Genomic DNA, 25,829 nt, shown 5'->3' with positions numbered 1-25,829 from the left:
ACCCTGTGACGTGTGACTGACGTCCCTCTCCACCAATGGCGTGCCGCGCTTCCTCGTTCCCCGGAGACCTGGGCGCAGGAGGGGGCGGGACCGGGACGTGCTCCGTGTGACATGGCGGCGGCGGCGGCGGCTCCCAGCACCGGGTGAGTGAGAACGGCCGAGGTGTGACGTCACCGCACATTCCTCAACGGCAGCGGGGCATGCCGGGTAGCGGCGGCGCCTCATAACTGCTGTAACGTAGTAACACGTCCTATAGCGTGTAACTACCTGTATATACTGTAATAACACGTCCTATAGCGTGTACCTACCTGTATATACTGTAATATCCTGTCCTATAGCGTGTACCTACCTGTATATACTGTAATATCCCGTATTATAGCGTGTACCTACCTGTATATACTGTAATATCCCGTCCTATTGCGTGTACCTACCTGTATATACTGTAATATCCCGTCCAATAGCGTGTACCTACCTCTATATACTGTAATATCCAGTCCTATACCGTGTACCTACCTGTATATACTGTAATATCCAGTCCTATACCGTGTACCTACCTGTATATACTGTAATATCCAGTCCTATACCGTGTACCTACCTGTATATACTGTAATATCCCGTCCTATAGCGTGTACCTACCTGTATATACTGTAATAACACGTCCTATAGCGTGTACCTACCTGTATATACTGTAATATCCAGTCCTATACCGTGTACCTACCTGTATATACTGTAATATCCAGTCCTATACCGTGTACCTACCTGTATATACTGTAATATCCAGTCCTATACCGTGTACCTACCTGTATATACTGTGATATCCCGTCCTATAGCGTGTACCTACCTGTATATACTGTAATAACACCTCCTATACCGTGTACCTACATGTATATACTGTAACATCCCGTCCTATAGCGTGTACTTACCTGTATATACTGTAATATCCTGTCCTATAGCGTGTACCTACCTGTATATACTGTAATAACACGTCCTATAGCGTGTACCTACCTGTATATACTGTAATATCCAGTCCTATACCGTGTACCTACCTGTATATACTGTAATAACACGTCCTATAGCGTGTACTTACCTGTATATACTGTAATATCCCGTCCTATAGCGTGTACCTACCTGTATATACTGTAATAACACGTCCTATAGTGTGTACCTACCTGTATATACTGTAATATCCCGTCCTATAGCGTGTACCTACCTGTATATACTGTAATATCCCGTCCTATAGCGTGTACCTACCTGTATATACTGTAATATCCCGTCCTATAGCGTGTACCTACCTGTATATACTGTAATATCCCGTCCTATAGCGTGTACCTACCTGTATATACTGTAATATCCCGTCCTATAGCGTGTACCTACCTGTATATACTGTAATATCCCGTCCTATTGCGTGTACCTACCTGTATATACTGTAATATCCCGTCCAATAGCGTGTACCTACCTGTATATACTGTAATATCCAGTCCTATACCGTGTACCTACCTGTATATACTGTAATATCCAGTCCTATACCTTGTACCTACCTGTATATACTGTAATATCCAGTCCTATACCGTGTACCTACCTGTATATACTGTAATATCCCGTCCTATAGCGTGTACCTACCTGTATATACTGTAATAACACGTCCTATAGCGTGTACCTACCTGTATATACTGTAATATCCAGTCCTATACCGTGTACCTACCTGTATATACTGTAATATCCAGTCCTATACCGTGTACCTACCTGTATATACTGTAATATCCAGTCCTATACCGTGTACCTACCTGTATATACTGTAATATCCCGTCCTATAGCGTGTACCTACCTGTATATACTGTAATATCCCGTCCTATAGCGTGTACCTACCTGTATATACTGTAATAACACGTCCTATAGCGTGTACCTACCTGTATATACTGTAATAACACGTCCTATAGCGTGTACCTACCTGTATATACTGTAATAACACGTCCTATAGCGTGTACTTACCTGTATATACTGTAATATCCCGTCCTATAGCGTGTACCTACCTGTATATACTGTAATAACACGTCCTATAGCGTGTACCTACCTGTATATACTGTAATATCCCGTCCTATAGCGTGTACCTACCTGTATATACTGTAATATCCCGTCCTATAGCGTGTACCTACCTGTATATACTGTAATATTCAGTCCTATACCGTGTACCTACCTGTATATACTGTAATAACACGTCCTATAGCGTGTACCTACCTGTATATACTGTAATAACACGTCCTTTAGCGCGTAACTACCTGTATATACTGTAATATCCCGTCCTATAGCGGGTACCTACCTGTATATACTGTAATATCCCGTCCTATAGCGTGTACCTACCTTTATATACTGTAATATCCCGTCCTATAGCGTATACCTACCTGTATATACTGTAATATCCCGTCCTATAGCGTGTACCTACCCGTATTTACTATAACAACATGTCCTATAGTGTGCACCTACCTGTATGTACTGTAATGACGCGTCCTATAGCCTCTACCTACCTGTATGTACTGTAATGACACCTCCTATAGTGTCTACCTACCTGTGTGTAGCAGAATAACCTTATAATAATCCACAATTGGCTCATTCCAGACTGTGCATCCCTGCTACTTTACTATTAATTGTTCACACTCCTCTTTCCTGCAGATAGTGCACAGCACGGAGCCTGCGGATAGGAGCCCACAGAGGTGAGGGTGGTTTTTGCAGCATGCTGTAAAGCATTGACCTGATTATTATCCATCGGCTTCCTCATATATAGGCGTCTGAGCTCCCAATCCACTTTATGATATGATTGTAACCACCAGAGGGAGCTGAAGAGTTTACTGGATAATGTATGATAGAGTTCTATGTGCAGACAGTATGTAGGACACCCCTGAGCTCCCTCTAGTGGTGCCTGCAGGTAGGGAGCACCCAAGGCTGCAGATACTGGTGACAACTAAAGTAATTTTCTGATCTTCTGTGGTCCGGAAGAGAAACTACAACTCTTAGCTTACCTGCAGCTATCAGGGCATGCTGAGTGTTGTAGTCTCTGAAAACATGGAGTCTTCTGACCACTGGGGGACCACTGACCTATTACTAGAGAAGAACATCACCTATGTATGTGTATAGTCTAAAGGGAACCTGACAGCAGCTGTGGCCATACAGAGTGCATCCAGTGTCAGGTATTGTCCCTGAAGAGATGTGGTGTACGCTTTGTCTATGTTGTTATTAGCAGCAGGACTGTGATTTTTGCCTTTATACTAAAGAATTGTAGTACTCCCAAGTGAACTGGGGGGGGGGGGGGTCCTCACACTGCTGTGCTCTGAGCAGCCAGTGTTATGTATTGTTAGTAGCAGCAGTTCTGTGAAATATAGGTCTATATTGGAGGTTTGTACTGGGACAGAGTGAGGACAGGCTCCCAGTGCACTTGGTCAAGCTACCATCCTGGAATTTTAAATCCATATTTCACAGTCCTGCTTCCCAAGGGACAATTTTTTATACTGGCAGCAGAGAGCACAGGGCGCAGCAGTGTGAGGACATGCACTTGAAATAGCTACCATCCCCTGAAATATAAATCCATTTATCATGGTCCTGCTGCAGGGAGCATAGAGAACAGCAGTGTAAGGACATGCCCCTACACATACAATCCTGTAATAGAAAATCAACATTTTGCAGTTCTGCTTCTACGAACACTTACAAAAGAATAATTACACTACTACTACTAAATACATACACAGCAGTCTGATTACACTCATGTCTCCAGGGACAGTACATAACACTGGCTGCCAGGATCCCTTTAATGGTGTGAGGTCCCCTTTAAGCGCTGTGTGGTTGTCAGGCTGTTCCCCATCTCTCCACCTCCCACTTTCCCTCTTGTTTTATGACTCCCCTCTCCTTCCATCTGCTGCAGTATTGTTCCAGCACATGGCCCTCTCCCCTGTGTGAGCGATGCAGCTCGATATAAAGCGGCGGGTGGTGGGTGATCGGGGCGAGGGAGACGGCAGGCGGAGGTCCTCATTTCTGGGGGAGATCCGGAGGTCCTCCCGCCGCTCCTTCTCTAAGCCGCGCTCCTTTGTCTGCAGAGTCCCGATGAAGCGCTCTCATACCCCGCCAGGCAGCGTGGCCAATGGCGCCCTGCGCTCTCTGTCCCAGGAGCTGGGCAAGGGCAGCGCCGTCATGTTGTCAGCCGCCGTCCTGGAGCTGCCCAGTCCAGGGGGACGAGGAGCCACACACCACGACGGACACAGGGGATCCCAGAGCGAAGCCCCCCCTACCGAGGGCAAATCCGGCACCGTCAAAGTCTATCTGCCCAACCAGCAGAGGACAGTGGTGAGTCTTATCTGCTGTATGTGTGAGGGGAGAGACGGAGGGGTGCCAGGGGGTTACATATATGGTAGATATATGGGGGATGGATAGATAGATGGATATGAGAGAGATAATATATATGGTAGGGGATAGATAATAGATAGATGTGAGATGAGATGGATATTAGATATATATGATAATTAATAGATATGATAGATGTGGATAGATCATTTATATATGATGGGGATAGATAATAGATATGAGATGGATAATGGAAATATATGATAGATGTGGATAGATGATAGATATATAGGCGACAGATAATGGTTATATATGATAGATGGGGATAGATACTAAATATGGGATAGGTAATAGATATATATGATAGAAATGATAGCTGGGGATAGATAATAGATGTATATAATAGGTAATAGATATGATAGATATATGATAGGTAATAGATATATATGATAGATATGATAGCTGGGGATAGATAATGGATGTATATGATAGATAATATATATATATATATGATAGGTAATAGATAGATATGATAGATGGGGGACAGATAATGGATATATATGATAGATATGAGATACATATGATAGCTGGGGATAGATAATAGATGTATATAATAGGTAATAGATATGATAGCTGGGGATAGATAATAGATGTATATAATAGGTAATAGATATGATAGCTGGGGATAGATAATAGATGTATATGATAGATGGGGATATATACTAGCTGGACATGTGACAATGGATACAGTGATGCACTTGTGTCTTTCCTGTGTCTCCAGGTGAATGTGCGGCCGGGGATGACGGTGTACGACTCCCTGGATAAGGCTCTGAAGGTCCGAGGTCTGAACCAGCAGTGCTGCGCTGTGTATCGCCTCCTGCACGGGTAAGTCCGGGGGGCGCAGGGGTCATCATTGAGGTGTGTGCAGGGGCTGAGCCTGGCTGATGCAGCAGTGTGAAGTTTGTTGTGTAGCAGAGCTGTGTATCTTGCACAGGACTGCAGATTAACCCCCTGGTTACCCTGTGCGATCACGATGCCGCCCCTGTAGAGGAGATGCTACATGTGTGCGCCTGTCTCCCTACCAGATGGGCCGGTGTCAGTCAGCGCAGTCTTGGCAGCGCCATCCCCTCACACTTCACTCTCAGTATGGCTGTTCCTTGGATGCGGTTATGTAACGCCATACTGCGGCAGATCCTCGCGCTCTTCTGTCTCCTCCAAGACGCCATCACTGGCAGGGGAGACGCCTTGTGTCTTAGTGACAGGAAGAACTATCATAGGGATGCATCTTGGAGGGTTGTCAGCTGTACCCTGTGATTGCCAGTTTGAATGCCATGTAGTGATGCCCAGAGGTGTCATCACCCCCACATATTAGGAAGTGCTGTGTTAACCCCTTGCCTCCTGCTCTCATCCCACAGACGTAAGACCCTGACAGACTGGGAGACGGACATCACGCCGCTGGTGGGAGAGGAGCTGATGGTGGAGGTCCTGGCCGACGTCCCCCTGTCCATGCACAATTTTGTGAGTAGGCTTTGTATGACTCCCCTGTATCAGCCCCACCTCCGTCTTCTCCTCTCTTCACTTTCCCACAATCCCTTGCTGCAGGTGCGGAAGACTCACTTTAACCTGGCCTTCTGCGACTTCTGCCTCAAGTTCCTGTTTCACGGTTTCCGCTGCCAGACCTGCGGCTACAAGTTTCACCAGCACTGCAGCAGTAAGGTGCCCACCGCCTGTGTGGACATCACCAAGCTGCCCAAGTAAGTGCCCGTCCTTACAGGGGCCGAGGGGCTGCTCAATACTTCAGACAGCGGTGTTTGAGATGTGTAATAGGACCACTGTGTACGTTGTTAGTAGAAGCAGGATTGTGATATATGAATTATTATTCCGGGATTTCAGCTTTTCCAAGTGTTCTCTGCTCTCTGCAGCCAGTGTTAGGTATTGGAGGTATGTGCAATCACACCTCACACTGCTGTGCTCTGTGCTCTCTGCAGCCAGTGTTATTTACTGTCCCTGGAGAGATATATAATCTTACATCACACTGCTGTGCTCTGTGCTCTCTGCAGCCAGTGTTATGTACTGTCCCTGGAGAGATGTGTAATCAGACCTCACACTGCTGTGCTCTGTGCTCTCTGCAGCCAGTGTTATTTACTGTCCCTGGAGAGATATATAATCTTACATCACACTGCTGTGCTCTGTGCTCTCTGCAGCCAGTGTTATGTACTGTCCCTAGAGAGATGTGTAATCAGACCTCACACTGCTGTGCTCTGTGCTCTCTACAGCCAGTGTTATGTACTGTCCCTGGAGAGATGTGTAATCATACCTCACACTGCTGTGCTCTGTGCTCTCTGCAGCCAGTGTTATGTATTGTCACTGGAGGGATGTGTAATCATACCTCACACTGCTGTGCTCTGTGCTCTCTGCAGCCAGTGTTATGTATTATCCCTGGAGAGATATGTAATCATACCTCACACTGCTGTGCTCTGTGCTCTCTGCAGCCAGTGTTATGTACTGTCCCTGGAGAGATGTGTAATCAGACCTCACACTGCTGTGCTCTGTGCTCTCTGCAGTCCGTGTTAGGTATTGTCCCTGGAGAGATGTGTAATCAGACCTCACACTACTGTGCTCTGTGCTCTCTGCAGCCGGTGTTATGCATTGTCACTGAAAGATGTGTAATCAGACCTCACACTGCTGTGCTCTCTGCAGGCAGTGTTATGTATTGTCCCTAGAGATATATATAATCAGACCTCACACTGCTGTGCTCTGTGCTCTCTGCAGCCAGTGTTATGTATTGTCCCTGCAGAGACATATAATCGTACCTCATACTCCTGTGCTCTGTGCTCTCTGCAGCCAGTGTTGCTGTGCTCTGTGCTCTCTGCAGCCAGTGTTATGTATTGTCCCTGGAGAGATGTGTAATCATACCTCACACTGCTGTGCTCTGTACTCTCTGCAGCCAGTGTTATGTATTGTCCCTGGAGAGATGTGTAATCAGACCTCACACTGCTGTGCTCTGTGCTCTCTGCAGCCAGTGTTATGTATTGTCCCTGGAGAGATGTGTAATCATACCTCACACTGCTGTGCTCTGTGCTCTCTGCAGCCAGTGTTATGTATTGTCCTTGGAGAGATGTGTAATCAGACCTCACACTGCTGTGCTCTGTGCTCTCTGCAGCCAGTGTTATGTATTGTCCCTGGAGAGATGTGTAATCATACCTCACACTGCTGTGCTCTGTGCTCTCTGCAGCCAGTGTTATGTATTGTCCCTGGAGAGATACGTAATCAGACCTCACACTGCTGTGCTCTCTGCAGAGGAGGCGGGCGGGTGTAGGGTTCGCAGAGGCGGATGTGGGGGCGGGCGGTCATAGTGTTGGGGCAGGCGGGTGTAGGGTCGCGGAGGCGGTCACACAGAGTTTGTGGTGTTCCTATGCACAGGGTCTGGATTTCGGATCTGCATAGAAGATGCTACCAGGGTTGTGGGGTCCTGCTTCCTAATCCGGGTTGTTTGCTTGTTGTTCCTCAGATCAGTCGGCAGTTATCAGGATTATGCCATGTATCCCGATCATTCCCCCGGCATCATCCATGAACCCTACACCCCACAGCCATCCAGGTAACGACCCCCCATCGCATCCTCTTCATGTCTCCGCCATTCTCTGTTGATGTCCCTGGTTCCCACCCCATTCCATCTCTCCCTCCAGCAGCCCCCGGACACAGCACGGAGCTGCTTCCTTTTCATTCCCCAGCGAGGGGCACAGCACGGAGCTGCTTCCTTTTCATTCCCCAGCGAGGGGCAACCCCTGCAACGGCATCGCTCCACCTCCACCCCCAACGTTCATATTGACAGCACCACCGGTCCCGTGGATAACAGCATTATTGAGGTACCCTGTCAGGAAGGGGGCGCTGTGCATCGGCTATAGAGGGGTGGAGACAGTACTGTACACGGGGGTCTCATTCATTATGGGTAATACCACGTTTCTCCTCTAGTGGCCTCTGCAGGAGTAATGTGACCCTTTATGGTTCCTCCAGGTGATCACTGGGGATTATCATAGTGAAGATGAGCTGATGGGTGGGCCAGTGTGCTGGTTGTAGGACCACCTTGAGGGGTGTCTTAGGTAAAGACATTTGCTATCAGTCACCAGGGTGTGCGCTATTTATTAGGATAGGTCAGTATGGATCAGTATGTGAACCCCACACCGTCCAGCCCTCGGTATAGGAACCACCCCCTGTAAAGCAGCCATACTGGGCAACTGAGGGCACAGTATACAGGTAGAGGTAGGGGGCGGGGGGCTACCAGTCATGGACACGGCCGGCCATATACATCCATTTTCAGACATCATTGTCCTCCTCCTCCTCCTGTTATCCATTGATTTATAAACAGAGGTGATATATTATAATGCTATTATGTGGTAGTGGGTTTTGGGGGGACTGCATAGTAGCCTCCACTGCCCCTCCCCCCTTTATAAGGAGCAGACCCCTCTGACAGGTCATGTAAGGTCACTCATTGTCACCTTCTTCTTCTTCTTCAGGAGGCCTTGAGGAACGCCGCCATCTCCCGTGAGTTCTCCTCCTCCTTCTCTATCCCCTATGTGTGCTCCCTCCCTCCAGCGCCCCCTTCTGCCTGTGAATAACATTGCAACTTATGTCTGCAGCCAAGGATGGACCCCCCAAAACCGCCGCCACTCTCGGCAGCAAGTCCCCACAAGCCAAGTCCCCCGTGGAGGCCCCGAGAGACCGGAGGACCTCGTCTTCTGACGATAAGAAGAAAGTGGTGAGTGACTGGGAGAGACGACCTAGATCAGGGGAGGAGCGATGGCCACTTACTGGGAGGGTTATATGTGCCTTATCCCCTGTTGGGGGTCTCATTGAAGTCTTTGGGGTGCTGACCAGGGTTGCTCCTGCTCTCCATAGACTTCTATGATGTGACGGGGACACCCAGCAGTCCAGTCCCCAGTACAGGGGAGCTTCCCCCCATATGACCCCGGTCTTGTCTATTCTCCTCTAGAAGCAGCTGGGCTACCGAGACTCCAGCTACTACTGGGAGGTGAACTCCAGCGAGGTGATCATACTGAAACGCATCGGCACTGGATCCTTCGGCACAGTGTACAGAGGCAAGTGGCACGGAGACGTGGCCGTCAAGATCCTCAAGGTGACCAACCCCACCGCAGAGCAGATCCAGGCCTTCAAGAACGAGATGCAGGTTCTCAGGTGAGAGCTGGACCCCCGGCTATGAGTGACCCCTCCCAGGTATAACGAGGCTAACACCTTCCCCTCCTTCCCTACAGGAAAACACGTCACGTCAACATCCTCCTCTTCATGGGCTTCATGACCAAACCCAACTTTGCAATAATCACGCAGTGGTGCGAGGGGAGCAGCCTGTACCGACACCTTCATGTCATCGAGACCCGCTTTGACGTCTTCCAGCTGATCGACATAGCGCGGCAGACGGCACAGGGGATGGAGTAAGTAATGGACCCTCTCCCCGGGCCCTGGGCGTCCCCCACAACCAGCAGTGCATGGGGCAAACTAAAGGGCTTCGATTTACAGTGATGGAGCGCCACCTGCTGGCTGGTCCGCAGAAACGCAGAGCTTTAAAAAAAAAATTCCCTTTTTTTTGTGTTTCAGCTACCTCCATGCGAAGAATATCATACACCGTGATCTGAAATCCAACAGTATCCTTAAAGTGGTTTAACAGTTTCTGTATATTTATGATCTAGCCAATACCTTATCACTAGAGGTCTGACACTTGGGACCCCCTGCATTATCTATGTAGTGGCGGAGCTGTGTTACTGCAGCTTAGATCCCATTCACTTGAATTGGAGCTGCAGTTTCCCAGTCGGCCACAGCATGGAAAATGGCGCTTGTACTTCTGGCTTCTCTCACAGAGGCAACTAATTGGTGGTGGTCCTGATTGTCAGACCCTTGCAGATCTGAATGAGTGTAGCCAAACCCCTTTGTCACATAGCCACACCCCTTTGCTGCATATCTTAAATAACGCTCTTTAAGGGGACACGCTGCACTCCAGAAACATCTTACAATGTGGCTGCTTATCACCATTAATGGGGCTCTCACCTATGCTTGATTTCACACACTTTTGAGCTCCTGCACAACTCCTGCTCCTGCACAGAGCTCACAGCCTGGTGAGCTGACATCAGTGGGGGAGGGAGGAGCTGTACAGGAGCACAAAGGTGGGGGCTGAGAGCTAAGGAGTCTGCATCACTGACAAGTCACGTGTTTTTTTTTTTTAAATGCATCCAAACCAAAGCCCATCCCCTGGGACTACACAGAGGATTCTGTCAGGGTGCAAGGTAAGTCATAACACACAATTATATAGTAATGCAAATGCTTAGAGAGAGCAGAAAGGCAGATGTGCACTGCAGGTATAAAAGGCTTCTGTAACCCGTCTTTAGTGAAAATTAGGTCCCTGGTGACAGGTTCCCTCTAAGGGCGTTTCATGGTGTAGCATTGTCTGTAATAAGTGTTTGTTTTCCCTGCAGCACCTGATGTATTAGACCTCTGTACCTCCAGTGTAATACTGGGAAAGAAGAGACAAAAACAAAAGGCAAAAAACGAGAGGACGGCGCCTCGTGTATTACTGTGGGATTGGAGAAATTTATCGAAAAAAACGTCACAGACGTCGTTAGGGGGGAATGGGTGCGTGTTACACCTCCCCCCCCACGAATTGCGCTCACCTTTAGTGCGCTTAAATAGCGCATGAAAATATTACAGTAGCTGCCCAACAGCTTACCGGTATAGGCCCGTCAGGGCGGTTACACCGGTAAAGTCATGCACGGGATGGGGTTTGGATAAACCGGAAAGAAAGCTGGCACGGCGCTGTTGTAAAGAGAGACTTCTGTAGATTATAAGTTTTATTTTTTCCAAATAAGAGTAGACGCGTTTCGGGCGGGAAGCCCTTCCTCAAGTACAATATGGAAAGTAGTTTCTAAGCAACATTAAAAAAATGACATTGAAAGAAATATTCAGAATATACTTAAAAAAATATAATAATTATACATAATCGTCCATATAAAATGAAAATATCAGGGAACATAAATATCAGGGAACATAAATATACATATATAAAAACAATGATGTTAGTAGTAGTAGTAACCATAATGATAATAAAACATCGTTTATAAATGCCTTGAAGTTATTATATATTATAGTTGTAGTCATACTAAAAAGATAAATAGAATGAGATCAATAATTAATATATATAAAATATATAAAATAGACAATAGTGGTGGCAGTGTGGGCCAGACTCTATAAAAAATCATATAAGATCATACTGTAATTCATAGATGGAGAATGCTTCATAGGTAAGAGATCTGTCATACTATAGGGATGTGGCTATTATCGTTCAGCGCAATGTCAGATCAGTATCATCAACCCCTTGGGGTGTGATTAGATCGGATAGTGCATGATAAAGTTACTTACGGTGGCTGGGTTCTGAGTGGATGGATCGTAGAGACGCCAGCGCGCATCACACACAGACTTCTGTGTGGCGCGCGTATAAGCGTTCGATGGGCGGAAGTAGGAGGTAAGAAACCGGAAGTAGACGGCTGGAGCAGAGCGTCGCGTTGTCAAGGTGACCAGCCGAGGTAGGAGTCACAGTGACAGCGCTGAGAAAATTGTAGATAGATAGTGGAGAACTTGGATGGAATGGTAACTAATTAATTAGCAGGTGGTTGTTGGAATAGTGTAGGTAACCATACAAACATTAGTAAGTGGAATGGAGGGAACATAAGAAGAAGGATGAATTGAGAAGTATCGTGGAATTAGCATATATGAAGAGAGAGATAGGGCAGTGTGCATATCTCCTGGAAATGAGAGAATGAGCTGATCATCTCGGATCTTCTAATGTTTCGTTGAGTCCGTTGGGCATCAGTGTTTTGAGTTTGAAAATCCAGAACATTTCACGTTGTCTTAATTTATTAAATCTTGAGTGGCAGGAGCTGTCTATCTGTTCTATAGGGGTGACACTGAAAGCTTCCATATTGCAATCGTGTATGGCAGCCGCATGTCTGGACACACTATGTTTAGGAAACCCTTTCTGGATGTTTGACCTGTGGTTATTCAGTCGGCTTTTTAGTGGTTGGGTAGTTCTACCTATATACTGTAGCCCACAAGTGCACTCTATGAGATATATTATAAAGGATGAGCTGCAGTTAAGGAAAGAGTTAATGGGAAAGGATTCATTTGTAATATTTGAGTGAAAGGTTTTCTTCCGATGTGTGATGGAATGGCAACATTTGCAGAGAGTATGTCCACACTTGTACGATCCCTTAATGGTGGGAAAAAGGGATGTTTTAGGTTTGTTGGCGTAGTTGTTTAATTTCCTCAGACGGCTGGGTGCTAATGTATTGCGTAATGTGGTGTTGCGTCTATAAATGAATCTGGGGGTTTTGGACAAGGACTTGCCTAGATGTGGGTCAAGAAGTAATACATTCCAATGTTTATTGAAGATTTGTTTGATCTTTGACGAATGTTGGGAGAAAGTAGAAATAAAATTGGATGTGAAGTCTTTTGACTCTGAGCTGTCCTTTTTGGTCTTAGTCTTTCTTTTTTTGTCTAAACAATCTATTTGGTTAACTAGCTCTGCTTTTGTTCTGGAATCTCGGATTAGTTGAGTGGGATAGCCCTTATCCTTAAATCTCCTGGCCAGTTGGTTGGATTGATCAGAAAAATCTTTTGCAGTGGTGCAATTTCTTCTGAGTCTCTTGAATTGTCCGTAAGGGACGTTCAAGAGCCATTTTTTGAAATGAGCACTGGAAAAATCAAGATAGCTGTTACTATCTACAGGTTTAAAAAAAGTACAAGTGTTTAGAACGTTATTCAAGTTCGGGAAAACTTCGATGTCAAGGAACTCTGCTTTGTCCTTAGTTACGGTATGTGTAAACTGGAGACCCCATGGGTTCTTGTTTAAGTCATGTATGAGGGTATTAATCTCATCGAGTGAACCGTGCCATATAATGAAGATGTCATCTATGAAGCGTTTGTACATTTTGCACTTAGCAAAGAGGGGATGTAGGTAGAGAAATGTTTCTTCTAAATGGCCAACAACTAGGTTGGCAAAGCTGGGTGCAAATTTAGTGCCCATGGCCGTCCCTTTTGTTTGAAGGTAAATATCTGACTGAAATGAAAAGTAGTTGTGGGTCAATATAAATTGTATAGCTTCTAAAATAAATGAAATTTGTGAGGGTAAATTCCGAGGGTCTTTCTCCAAAAAATATTTGATAGATTGTATTCCACAGTTGTGATCAATATTAGTGTATAGAGAGCAGATGTCCATGGTGAGGAAATAGTAGGTATTTTGCCAGGGGTAGTTCAAGGTGGTGTTGATGAAATCCGTGGTATCTTGGATATAAGAACTCAGATTAAGAACGTATTCCTGCAAGAAGAGATCAATATAATGGGACAAATTTGAAGTGATGGAATTAATACCCGCAATAATAGGTCGACCTGGGGGATTGGTGATGTTTTTATGAACTTTTGGTAAGTAGTAGAATAACGGAGTAGTTGGTTCTTGTATTGAAAGATATAGTAATTCATTTTTGTTTAGAATGCCCTCACCGTGGCCTTTTTTGAGGAGTGTTGCTAGCTTCCGGTTTCTTACCTCCTACTGCCGCCCATCGAACGCTTATACGCGCGCCACACAGAAGTCTGTGTGTGATGCGCGCTGGCGTCTCTACGATCCATCCACTCAGAACCCAGCCACCGTAAGTAACTTTATCATGCACTATCCGATCTAATCACACCCCAAGGGGTTGATGATACTGATCTGACATTGCGCTGAACGATAATAGCCACATCCCTATAGTATGACAGATCTCTTACCTATGAAGCATTCTCCATCTATGAATTACAGTATGATCTTATATGATTTTTTATAGAGTCTGGCCCACACTGCCACCACTATTGTCTATTTTATATATTTTATATATATTAATTATTGATCTCATTCTATTTATCTTTTTAGTATGACTACAACTATAATATATAATAACTTCAAGGCATTTATAAACGATGTTTTATTATCATTATGGTTACTACTACTACTAACATCATTGTTTTTATATATGTATATTTATGTTCCCTGATATTTATGTTCCCTGATATTTTCATTTTATATGGACGATTATGTATAATTATTATATTTTTTTAAGTATATTCTGAATATTTCTTTCAATGTCATTTTTTTAATGTTGCTTAGAAACTACTTTCCATATTGTACTTGAGGAAGGGCTTCCCGCCCGAAACGCGTCTACTCTTATTTGGAAAAAATAAAACTTATAATCTACAGAAGTCTCTCTTTACAACAGCGCCGTGCCAGCTTTCTTTCCGGTTTATCCAAACCCCATCCCGTGCCTCCAGTGTAATGCAGGGGTTATGCTGCTCCTTATAACCCACTTTCCAGTCTGTTCCTGGACAGCAGCCCTTCCACCTTTTTTAACCCTAAATTTCCTCCTTAACTGGACCTTAAGATATCTTTCTACACGAGGGGCTCACTGTGAAGATTGGGGACTTTGGGTTGGCCACAGTCAAGACGAGGTGGAGCGGATCGCAGCAGGTGGAGCAACCTAGTGGTTCCATCCTATGGATGGTGAGTGGCTCAGTGCACTCTGGTTGCTGGGTGCTCCCCGGGGCCGAGTGCATTTTGGTATCTTGGTCCTCCTCGGGGCCGGGTGCACTCTGGTTGCTTGGTGTTCCCCAGGGCCGGGTGCACTCTGGTTGCTCCCTGGGGCCGGGTGCACTCTGGTTGCTCCCTGGGGCCGGGTGCACTCTGGTTGCTTGGTGTTCCCCAGGGCCGGGTGCACTCTGGTTGCTCCCTGGGGCCGGGTGCACTCTGGTTACTCCCTGGGGGCGGGTGCACTCTGGTTACTCCCTGGGGGCGGGTGTACTCTGGTTACTCCCTGGGGGCGGGTGCACTCTGGTTGCTTGGTGCTCCCTTGGAGCAGGGTGCACTCTGGTTGCTCGGTGCTCCCCTGGGCTGGGGACACTCTGGTTGCTCGGTGCTCCCTTGGAGCAGGGTGCACTCTGGTTGCTCGGTGCTCCCTTGAAGCCGGGGACACTCTGATTGCTGGGTGCTCCCCGGGGCCGGGTGCACTCTGATTGCTGGGTGCTCCCCGGGGCCGGGTGCACTCTGGCTGCTGGGTGCATCCTGGGGCTGGGTGATCCCTGAGGCTTGGTGTCGTGTCTCTCTCATGCTCATCTATTGGATCTCTGTTCTAGGCCCCGGAGGTGATAAGAATGCAGGAGAACAGTCCCTACAGCTTCCAGTCAGATGTCTACGCCTACGGGGTGGTGCTGTATGAGCTGATGGCCGGATTGTTACCATATGCAAATATCAACAACAGAGACCAGGTGGCAACCACAGACTGTTGGGACTTGTAGTACTTCTTAGGGGTTTCCCATCTATCTTTATTATCATGGACCCAGTAGTCTCCAACTTTATAATCACACACCGGGGGCTGCAGTAGGTGCTGGGGGTACATAATGTGTATGAGTGGGTCATGTGTTTCTAGAAAGGGAATGTGTCGCTGAATCACAATCTCATGTTATTTCCTGCTCTGCAGATCATCTTTATGGTCGGCCGCGGATACCTCAGCCCTGACCTCAGCAAAGTCTCCAACAACTGCCCCAAAGCCATGAAGAGACTCCTAGCAAACTGCCTGAAGTTCAAGAGGGAGGAGAGGCCACTGTTCCCACAGGTAATACTAACACCCCAGCAGAATAGTGAGTGCAGCTCTGGAGTATAATACAGGATATAACTCAGGATCAGTACAGGATAAGTAATGTCATGTATGTACACAGTGACTGCACCAGCAGCAGAATAGTGAGTGCAGCTATGGGGTATAATACAGGATGTAACTCAGGATCAGTACAGGATAAGTAATGTCATGTATGTACACAGTGACTGCACCGGCAGCAGAATAGTGAGTGCAGCTCTGGTGTATAATACAGGATGTAACTCAGGATCTGTACAGGATAAGTAATGTCATGTATGTACACAGTGACTGCACCAGCAGCAGAATAGTGAGTGCAGCTCTGGTGTATAATACAGGATGTAACTCAGGATCAGTACAGGATAAGTAATGCCATGTATGTACACAGTGACTGCACCAGCAGCAGAATAGTGAGTGCAGCTCTGGAGTATAATACAGGATGTAACTCAGGATCAGTACAGGATAAGTAATGTCATGTAAGTACACAGTGACTGCACCAGCAGCAGAATAGTGAGTGCAGCTCTGGTGTATAATACAGGATGTAACTCAGGATCAGTACAGGATAAGTAATGTCATGTATGTACACAGTGACTGCACCAGCAGCAGAATAGTGAGCGCAGCTCTGGGGTATAATACAGGATGTAACTCAGGGTCAGTACAGGATACGTAATGTCATGTATGTACACAGTGACTGCACCAGCAGCAGAATAGTGAGTGCAGCTCTGGGTTATAATACAGGATGTAACTCAGGGTCAGTACAGGATAAGTAATGTAATGTATGCACAGTGACTGCACCAGCAGCAGAATAGTGAGTGCAGCTCTGGGGTATAATACAGGATGTAACTCAGGATCAGTACAGGATAAGTAATGTCATGTATGTACACAGTGACTGCACCAGCAGCAGAATAGTGAGTGCAGCTATGGGGTATAATACAGGATGTAACTCAGGATCAGTACAGGATAAGTAATGTCATGTATGTACAGTGACTGCACCAGCAGCAGAATAGTGAGTGCAGCTCTGGGGTATAATACAGGATGTAACTCAGGATCAGTACAGGATAAGTAATGTCATGTATGTACAGTGACTGCACCAGCAGCAGAATAGTGAGTACAGCTCTGGGGTATAATACAGGATGCAACTCAGGATCAGTACAGGATAAGTAATGTCATGTATGTACACAGTGACTGCACCAGCAGCAGAATAGTGAGTGCAGCTCTGGAGTATAATACAGGATGTAACTCGGAATCAGTATAGGATAAATAATGTCATGTATGTACACAGTGACTGCACCAGCAGCAGAATAGTGAGTGCAGTTCTGGAGTATAATACAGGATGTAACTCAGGATCAGTACAGGATAAATAATGTCATGTATGTACACAGTGACTGCACCAGCAGCAGAATAGTGAGTGCAGCTCTGGAGTATAATACAGGATGTAACTCAGGATCAGTACAGGATAAATAATGTCATGTATGTACACAGTGACTGCACCAGCAGCAGAATAGTGAGTGCAGCTCTGGAGTATAATACAGGGTGGAACTCAGGATCAGTACAGGATAAGTAATGTCATGTATGTACACAGTGACTGCACCAGCAGCAGAATAGTGAGTGCAGCTCTGGAGTATAATACAGGATGTAACTCGGAATCAGTATAGGATAAATAATGTCATGTATGTACACAGTGACTGCACCAGCAGCAGAATAGTGAGTGCAGCTCTGGGGTATAATACAGGATGTAACTCAGGATCAGTACAGGATAAGTAATGTCATGTATGTACACAGTGACTGCACCAGCAGCAGAATAGTGAGTGCAGCTCTGGAGTATAATACAGGATGTAACTCGGAATCAGTATAGGATAAATAATGTCATGTATGTACACAGTGACTGCACCAGCAGCAGAATAGTGAGTGCAGCTCTGGGGTATAATACAGGATGTAACTCAGGATCAGTACAGGATAAGTAATGTCATGTATGTACACAGTGACTGCACCAGCAGCAGAATAGTGAGTGCAGTTCTGGAGTATAATACAGGATGTAACTCAGGATCAGTACAGGATAAGTAATGTCATGTATATACACAGTGACTGCACCAGCAGCAGAATAGTGAGTGTAGCTCTGGGGTATAATACAGGATGTAACTTAGGATCAGTACAGGATAAGAAATGTCATGTATGTACACAGTGACTGCACCAGCAGCAGAATAGTGAGTGCAGCTCTGGGGTATAATACAGGATGTAACTCAGGATCAGTACAGGATAAGTAATGTCATGTATGTACACAGTGACTGCACCAGCAGCAGAATAGTGAGTGCAGCTCTGGGGTATAATACAGGATGTAACTTAGGATCTGTACAGGATAAGTAATGTCATGTATGTACACAGTGACTGCACCAGCAGCAGAATAGTGAGTGCAGCTCTGGGGTATAATACAGGATGTAACTCAGGATCAGTACAGGATAAGTAATGTCATGTATGTACACAGTGACTGCACCAGCAGCAGAATAGTGAGTGCAGCTCTGGGGTATAATACAGGATGTAACTTAGGATCTGTACAGGATAAGTAATGTCATGTATGTACACAGTGACTGCACCAGCAGCAGAATAGTGAGTGCAGCTCTGGGGTATAATACAGGATGTAACTCAGGATCAGTACAGGATAAGTAATGTCATGTATGTACACAGTGACTGCACCAGCAGCAGAATAGTGAGTGCAGCTCTGGGGTATAATACAGGATGTAACTCAGGATAAGTAATGTTATGTATGTACACAGTGACTGCACCAGCAGCAGAATAGTGAGTGCAGCTCTGGAGTATAATACAGGATGTAACTCAGGATCAGTACAGGATAAGTAATGTCATGTATGTACACAGTGACTGCACCAGCAGCAGAATAGTGAGTGCAGCTCTGGGGTATAATACACAGTGTCACTCAGGATCAGTACAGGATAAGTAATGTCATGTATGTACACAGTGACTGCACCAGCAGCAGAATAGTGAGTGCAGCTCTGGAGTATAATACAGGATGTAACTCAGGATCAGTACAGGATAAGTAATGTCATGTATGTACACAGTGACTGCACCAGCAGCAGAATAGTGAGTGCAGCTCTGGGGTATAATACAGGATGTAACTCAGGATCAGTACAGGATAAGTAATGTCATGTATGTACACAGTGACTGCACCAGCAGCAGAATAGTGAGTGCAGCTCTGGGGTATAATACAGGATGTAACTCAGGATCAGTACAGGATAAGTAATGTCATGTATGTACACAGTGACTGTGCCAGCAGCAGAATAGTGAGTGCAGCTCTGGAGTATAATACAGGATGTAACTCAGGATCAGTACAGGATAAGTAATGTCATGTATGTACACAGTGACTGCACCAGCAGCAGAATAGTGAGTGCAGCTCTGGGGTATAATACAGGATGTAACTCAGGATCAGTACAGGATAAGTAATGTCATGTATGTACACAGTGACTGTGCCAGCAGCAGAATAGTGAGTGCAGCTCTGGAGTATAATACAGGATATAACTCAGGATCAGTACAGGATAAGTAATGTCATGTATGTACACAGTGACTGCACCAGCAGCAGAATAGTGAGTGCAGCTCTGGAGTATAATACAGGATGTAACTCAGGATCAGTACAGGATAAGTAATGTCATGCATGTACACAGTGACTGCACCAGCAGCAGAATAGTGAGTGCAGCTCTGGGGTATAATACAGGGTGTCACTCAGGATCAGTACAGGATAAGTAATGTCATGTATGTACACAGTGACTGCACCAGCAGCAGAATAGTGAGTGCAGCTCTGGGGTATAATACAGGGTGTAACTCAGGATCAGTACAGGATAAGTAATGTCATGTATGTACACAGTGACTGTGCCAGCAGCAGAATAGTGAGTGCAGCTCTGGAGTATAATACAGGATGTAACTCAGGATCAGTACAGGATAAGTAATGTCATGTATGTACACAGTGACTGCACCAGCAGCAGAATAGTGAGTGCAGCTCTGGTGTATAATACAGGATGTAACTCAGGATCAGTACAGGATAAGTAATGCCATGTATGTACACAGTGACTGCACCAGCAGCAGAATAGTGAGTGCAGCTCTGGAGTATAATACAGGATGTAACTCAGGATCAGTACAGGATAAGTAATGTCATGTAAGTACACAGTGACTGCACCAGCAGCAGAATAGTGAGTGCAGCTCTGGTGTATAATACAGGATGTAACTCAGGATCAGTACAGGATAAGTAATGTCATGTATGTACACAGTGACTGCACCAGCAGCAGAATAGTGAGCGCAGCTCTGGGGTATAATACAGGATGTAACTCAGGGTCAGTACAGGATACGTAATGTCATGTATGTACACAGTGACTGCACCAGCAGCAGAATAGTGAGTGCAGCTCTGGGTTATAATACAGGATGTAACTCAGGGTCAGTACAGGATAAGTAATGTAATGTATGCACAGTGACTGCACCAGCAGCAGAATAGTGAGTGCAGCTCTGGGGTATAATACAGGATGTAACTCAGGATCAGTACAGGATAAGTAATGTCATGTATGTACACAGTGACTGCACCAGCAGCAGAATAGTGAGTGCAGCTATGGGGTATAATACAGGATGTAACTCAGGATCAGTACAGGATAAGTAATGTCATGTATGTACAGTGACTGCACCAGCAGCAGAATAGTGAGTGCAGCTCTGGGGTATAATACAGGATGTAACTCAGGATCAGTACAGGATAAGTAATGTCATGTATGTACAGTGACTGCACCAGCAGCAGAATAGTGAGTACAGCTCTGGGGTATAATACAGGATGCAACTCAGGATCAGTACAGGATAAGTAATGTCATGTATGTACACAGTGACTGCACCAGCAGCAGAATAGTGAGTGCAGCTCTGGAGTATAATACAGGATGTAACTCGGAATCAGTATAGGATAAATAATGTCATGTATGTACACAGTGACTGCACCAGCAGCAGAATAGTGAGTGCAGTTCTGGAGTATAATACAGGATGTAACTCAGGATCAGTACAGGATAAATAATGTCATGTATGTACACAGTGACTGCACCAGCAGCAGAATAGTGAGTGCAGCTCTGGAGTATAATACAGGATGTAACTCAGGATCAGTACAGGATAAATAATGTCATGTATGTACACAGTGACTGCACCAGCAGCAGAATAGTGAGTGCAGCTCTGGAGTATAATACAGGGTGGAACTCAGGATCAGTACAGGATAAGTAATGTCATGTATGTACACAGTGACTGCACCAGCAGCAGAATAGTGAGTGCAGCTCTGGAGTATAATACAGGATGTAACTCGGAATCAGTATAGGATAAATAATGTCATGTATGTACACAGTGACTGCACCAGCAGCAGAATAGTGAGTGCAGCTCTGGGGTATAATACAGGATGTAACTCAGGATCAGTACAGGATAAGTAATGTCATGTATGTACACAGTGACTGCACCAGCAGCAGAATAGTGAGTGCAGCTCTGGAGTATAATACAGGATGTAACTCGGAATCAGTATAGGATAAATAATGTCATGTATGTACACAGTGACTGCACCAGCAGCAGAATAGTGAGTGCAGCTCTGGGGTATAATACAGGATGTAACTCAGGATCAGTACAGGATAAGTAATGTCATGTATGTACACAGTGACTGCACCAGCAGCAGAATAGTGAGTGCAGTTCTGGAGTATAATACAGGATGTAACTCAGGATCAGTACAGGATAAGTAATGTCATGTATATACACAGTGACTGCACCAGCAGCAGAATAGTGAGTGTAGCTCTGGGGTATAATACAGGATGTAACTTAGGATCAGTACAGGATAAGAAATGTCATGTATGTACACAGTGACTGCACCAGCAGCAGAATAGTGAGTGCAGCTCTGGGGTATAATACAGGATGTAACTCAGGATCAGTACAGGATAAGTAATGTCATGTATGTACACAGTGACTGCACCAGCAGCAGAATAGTGAGTGCAGCTCTGGGGTATAATACAGGATGTAACTTAGGATCTGTACAGGATAAGTAATGTCATGTATGTACACAGTGACTGCACCAGCAGCAGAATAGTGAGTGCAGCTCTGGGGTATAATACAGGATGTAACTCAGGATCAGTACAGGATAAGTAATGTCATGTATGTACACAGTGACTGCACCAGCAGCAGAATAGTGAGTGCAGCTCTGGGGTATAATACAGGATGTAACTTAGGATCTGTACAGGATAAGTAATGTCATGTATGTACACAGTGACTGCACCAGCAGCAGAATAGTGAGTGCAGCTCTGGGGTATAATACAGGATGTAACTCAGGATCAGTACAGGATAAGTAATGTCATGTATGTACACAGTGACTGCACCAGCAGCAGAATAGTGAGTGCAGCTCTGGGGTATAATACAGGATGTAACTCAGGATAAGTAATGTTATGTATGTACACAGTGACTGCACCAGCAGCAGAATAGTGAGTGCAGCTCTGGAGTATAATACAGGATGTAACTCAGGATCAGTACAGGATAAGTAATGTCATGTATGTACACAGTGACTGCACCAGCAGCAGAATAGTGAGTGCAGCTCTGGGGTATAATACACAGTGTCACTCAGGATCAGTACAGGATAAGTAATGTCATGTATGTACACAGTGACTGCACCAGCAGCAGAATAGTGAGTGCAGCTCTGGAGTATAATACAGGATGTAACTCAGGATCAGTACAGGATAAGTAATGTCATGTATGTACACAGTGACTGCACCAGCAGCAGAATAGTGAGTGCAGCTCTGGGGTATAATACAGGATGTAACTCAGGATCAGTACAGGATAAGTAATGTCATGTATGTACACAGTGACTGCACCAGCAGCAGAATAGTGAGTGCAGCTCTGGGGTATAATACAGGATGTAACTCAGGATCAGTACAGGATAAGTAATGTCATGTATGTACACAGTGACTGTGCCAGCAGCAGAATAGTGAGTGCAGCTCTGGAGTATAATACAGGATGTAACTCAGGATCAGTACAGGATAAGTAATGTCATGTATGTACACAGTGACTGCACCAGCAGCAGAATAGTGAGTGCAGCTCTGGGGTATAATACAGGATGTAACTCAGGATCAGTACAGGATAAGTAATGTCATGTATGTACACAGTGACTGTGCCAGCAGCAGAATAGTGAGTGCAGCTCTGGAGTATAATACAGGATATAACTCAGGATCAGTACAGGATAAGTAATGTCATGTATGTACACAGTGACTGCACCAGCAGCAGAATAGTGAGTGCAGCTCTGGAGTATAATACAGGATGTAACTCAGGATCAGTACAGGATAAGTAATGTCATGCATGTACACAGTGACTGCACCAGCAGCAGAATAGTGAGTGCAGCTCTGGGGTATAATACAGGGTGTCACTCAGGATCAGTACAGGATAAGTAATGTCATGTATGTACACAGTGACTGCACCAGCAGCAGAATAGTGAGTGCAGCTCTGGGGTATAATACAGGGTGTAACTCAGGATCAGTACAGGATAAGTAATGTCATGTATGTACACAGTGACTGTGCCAGCAGCAGAATAGTGAGTGCAGCTCTGGAGTATAATACAGGATGTAACTCAGGATCAGTACAGGATAAGTAATGTCATGTATGTACACAGTGACTGCACCAGCAGCAGAATAGTGAGTGCAGCTCTGGGGTATAATACAGGATGTAACTCAGGATCAGTACAGGATAAGTAATGTCATGTATGTACACAGTGACTGTGCCAGCAGCAGAATAGTGAGTGCAGCTCTGGAGTATAATACAGGATGTAACTCAGGATCAGTACAGGATAAGTAATGTCATGTATGTACACAATGACTGCACCAGCAGCAGAATAGTGAGTGCAGCTCTGGGGTATAATACAGGATGTAACTCAGGATCAGTACAGGATAAGTAATGTCATGTATGTACACAGTGACTGTGCCAGCAGCAGAATAGTGAGTGCAGCTCTGGAGTATAATACAGGATGTAACTCAGGATCAGTACAGGATAAGTAATGTCATGTATGTACACAATGACTGCACCAGCAGCAGAATAGTGAGTGCAGCTCTGGGGTATAATACAGGATGTAACTCAGGATCAGTACAGGATAAGTAATGTCATGTATGTACACAGTGACTGCACCAGCAGCAGAATAGTGAGTGCAGCTCTGGAGTATAATACAGGATGTAACTCAGGATCAGTACAGGATAAGTAATGTCATGTATGTACACAATGACTGCACCAGCAGCAGAATAGTGAGTGCAGCTCTGGGGTATAATACAGGATGTAACTCAGGATCAGTACAGGATAAGTAATGTCATGTATGTACACAGTGACTGTGCCAGCAGCAGAATAGTGAGTGCAGCTCTGGAGTATAATACAGGATGTAACTCAGGATCAGTACAGGATAAGTAATGTCATGTATGTACAGTGACTGCACCAGCAGCAGAATAGTGAGTGCAGCTCTGGGGTATAATACACAGTGTCACTCAGGATCAGTACAGGATAAGTAATGTCATGTATGTACACAGTGACTGCACCAGCAGCAGAATAGTGAGTGCAGCTCTGGGGTATAATACAGGATGTAACTCAGGATCAGTACAGGATAAGTAATGTCATGTATGTACACAGTGACTGTGCCAGCAGCAGAATAGTGAGTGCAGCTCTGGAGTATAATACAGGATGTAACTCAGGATCAGTACAGGATAAGTAATGTCATGTATGTACACAGTGACTGCACCAGCAGCAGAATAGTGAGTGCAGCTCTGCGGTTTAATACAGGATGTGATATTTCCGCTTCTCTCCTGTAGATTCTCTCTTCCATTGAGCTTCTGCAGCGAGCTCTCCCAAAAATAGAGCGCAGTGCGTCTGAACCTTCTTTACATCGAGCGGTCAACTCCGAGGACCTCAACCCCTTCCTGATCAACACTCTGCGCCTGGTTCCTCAGTGAGTGGCGCCATCTATCGGCTTCCTGTAGATGGCAGTGTCTGGTGCAGGGGCCCCTGTCTGCGCTCTCCTCCCCTGGTACTTCTCTCCCCCCTCTCCTCTCCTCAGCTTCTGTACTGGACTCCTGTGCTGAGCTGCTTCTGATTCCTGGGTGATCGGACTCCTGTACCGGCCGCACGCTGCTACTATGTGGAAACCATACTGTAACGGAGGAGGTGCCAAGCTCCTCCCCCAATGCACCGCATCGGATGAACACTGGACTATGGTGGGACTGGAGATGCTGCAGGTTATCTGCCATTGTGGGACGATAGGAACCAATCAAATAAACCGTTCACTGAGGCCGAAAATGATTTTCCATGAACCAATCATAGTATACAATGCCCCTCCCCCTTCCTCGGGCCCCGCCTCCTGCACATTAACTCTTTAGAGACTGACGTGAACCCAAGCGGGGAAGATATTTATTTCTACATGTGCCTGATCCCTCCTCTCCCAGAATCTTCTGCAGTCTTTTTTTTTTTTTTTTTGTGGGGGTTATTTTTTTCCGTTAATTTGGGAAGAATCGTTTGTAAAGACATAAGAAAAAGGAGAGAAGTGAAATTATGGAATAATTATTATTATTATTTTTTTTTTCTAGCATCAATCTCGCTTTGTCATGTGTTTAAAGTCGCCCGTCTTTTTGCTGGCGCTTTGTGGGTGGTGAGGAAGGGGTTAAATTGAGCCTGGTCAATGCTTGAGAACCGTACGGTGAGGGAACGGATCGCAAATCGGAAATGCAATGAATATAAAGGATGTGTAATATATATAGTTTTAAATAAAATACGTTT

At 45.5% G+C, this 25,829-nt stretch overlaps 1 protein-coding gene across 3 annotated transcripts; it reads left to right on the top strand.

Moving 5' to 3' along the window:
• On the top strand, positions 1-25,829 carry ARAF (A-Raf proto-oncogene, serine/threonine kinase). Of its 3 annotated transcripts, none has more exons than XM_072125128.1 (18): positions 1-143; positions 2,668-2,708; positions 4,083-4,329; positions 5,108-5,211; positions 5,742-5,844; positions 5,929-6,080; positions 7,838-7,924; positions 8,016-8,066; positions 8,108-8,192; positions 8,841-8,868; positions 8,964-9,082; positions 9,317-9,519; positions 9,597-9,773; positions 9,937-9,983; positions 14,796-14,914; positions 15,544-15,675; positions 15,888-16,022; positions 24,869-25,829. In XM_072125128.1, the coding sequence occupies exons 3-18, from the start codon at positions 4,090-4,092 to the stop codon at positions 25,007-25,009; spliced, it is 1,923 nt and encodes a 640-aa protein (XP_071981229.1). In that variant the 5' UTR covers positions 1-143; positions 2,668-2,708; positions 4,083-4,089; the 3' UTR covers positions 25,010-25,829. The 3 variants fall into 3 exon arrangements, with proteins under 3 accessions (XP_071981229.1, XP_071981227.1, XP_071981228.1); XM_072125126.1 differs by having other exon boundaries at positions 2-143; positions 8,013-8,066; XM_072125127.1 differs by lacking the exon at positions 1-143 and adding an exon at positions 191-232 and having other exon boundaries at positions 8,013-8,066.

Source organism: Engystomops pustulosus, chromosome 9 (genome assembly GCF_040894005.1).
Source record: "Engystomops pustulosus chromosome 9, aEngPut4.maternal, whole genome shotgun sequence".
Lineage (NCBI taxonomy): Eukaryota > Metazoa > Chordata > Amphibia > Anura > Leptodactylidae > Engystomops > Engystomops pustulosus.
Note: the sequence above shows the minus strand (reverse complement) of the source record. Positions and strands in the feature narration are given on the sequence as shown.

Bases quoted from the DNA above. Each gene is read 5' to 3' on its own strand.
- ARAF (XM_072125126.1), top strand. From the start codon at position 4,090: ATGAAGCGCTCTCATACCCCGCCAGGCAGCGTGGCCAATGGCGCCCTG. The intron at 8,193-8,840 runs GTACCCTGTCAG...CTTCTTCTTCAG, and splicing joins TGGATAACAGCATTATTGAG to GAGGCCTTGAGGAACGCCGC. The intron at 9,774-9,936 runs GTAAGTAATGGA...TTTGTGTTTCAG, and splicing joins CAGACGGCACAGGGGATGGA to CTACCTCCATGCGAAGAATA.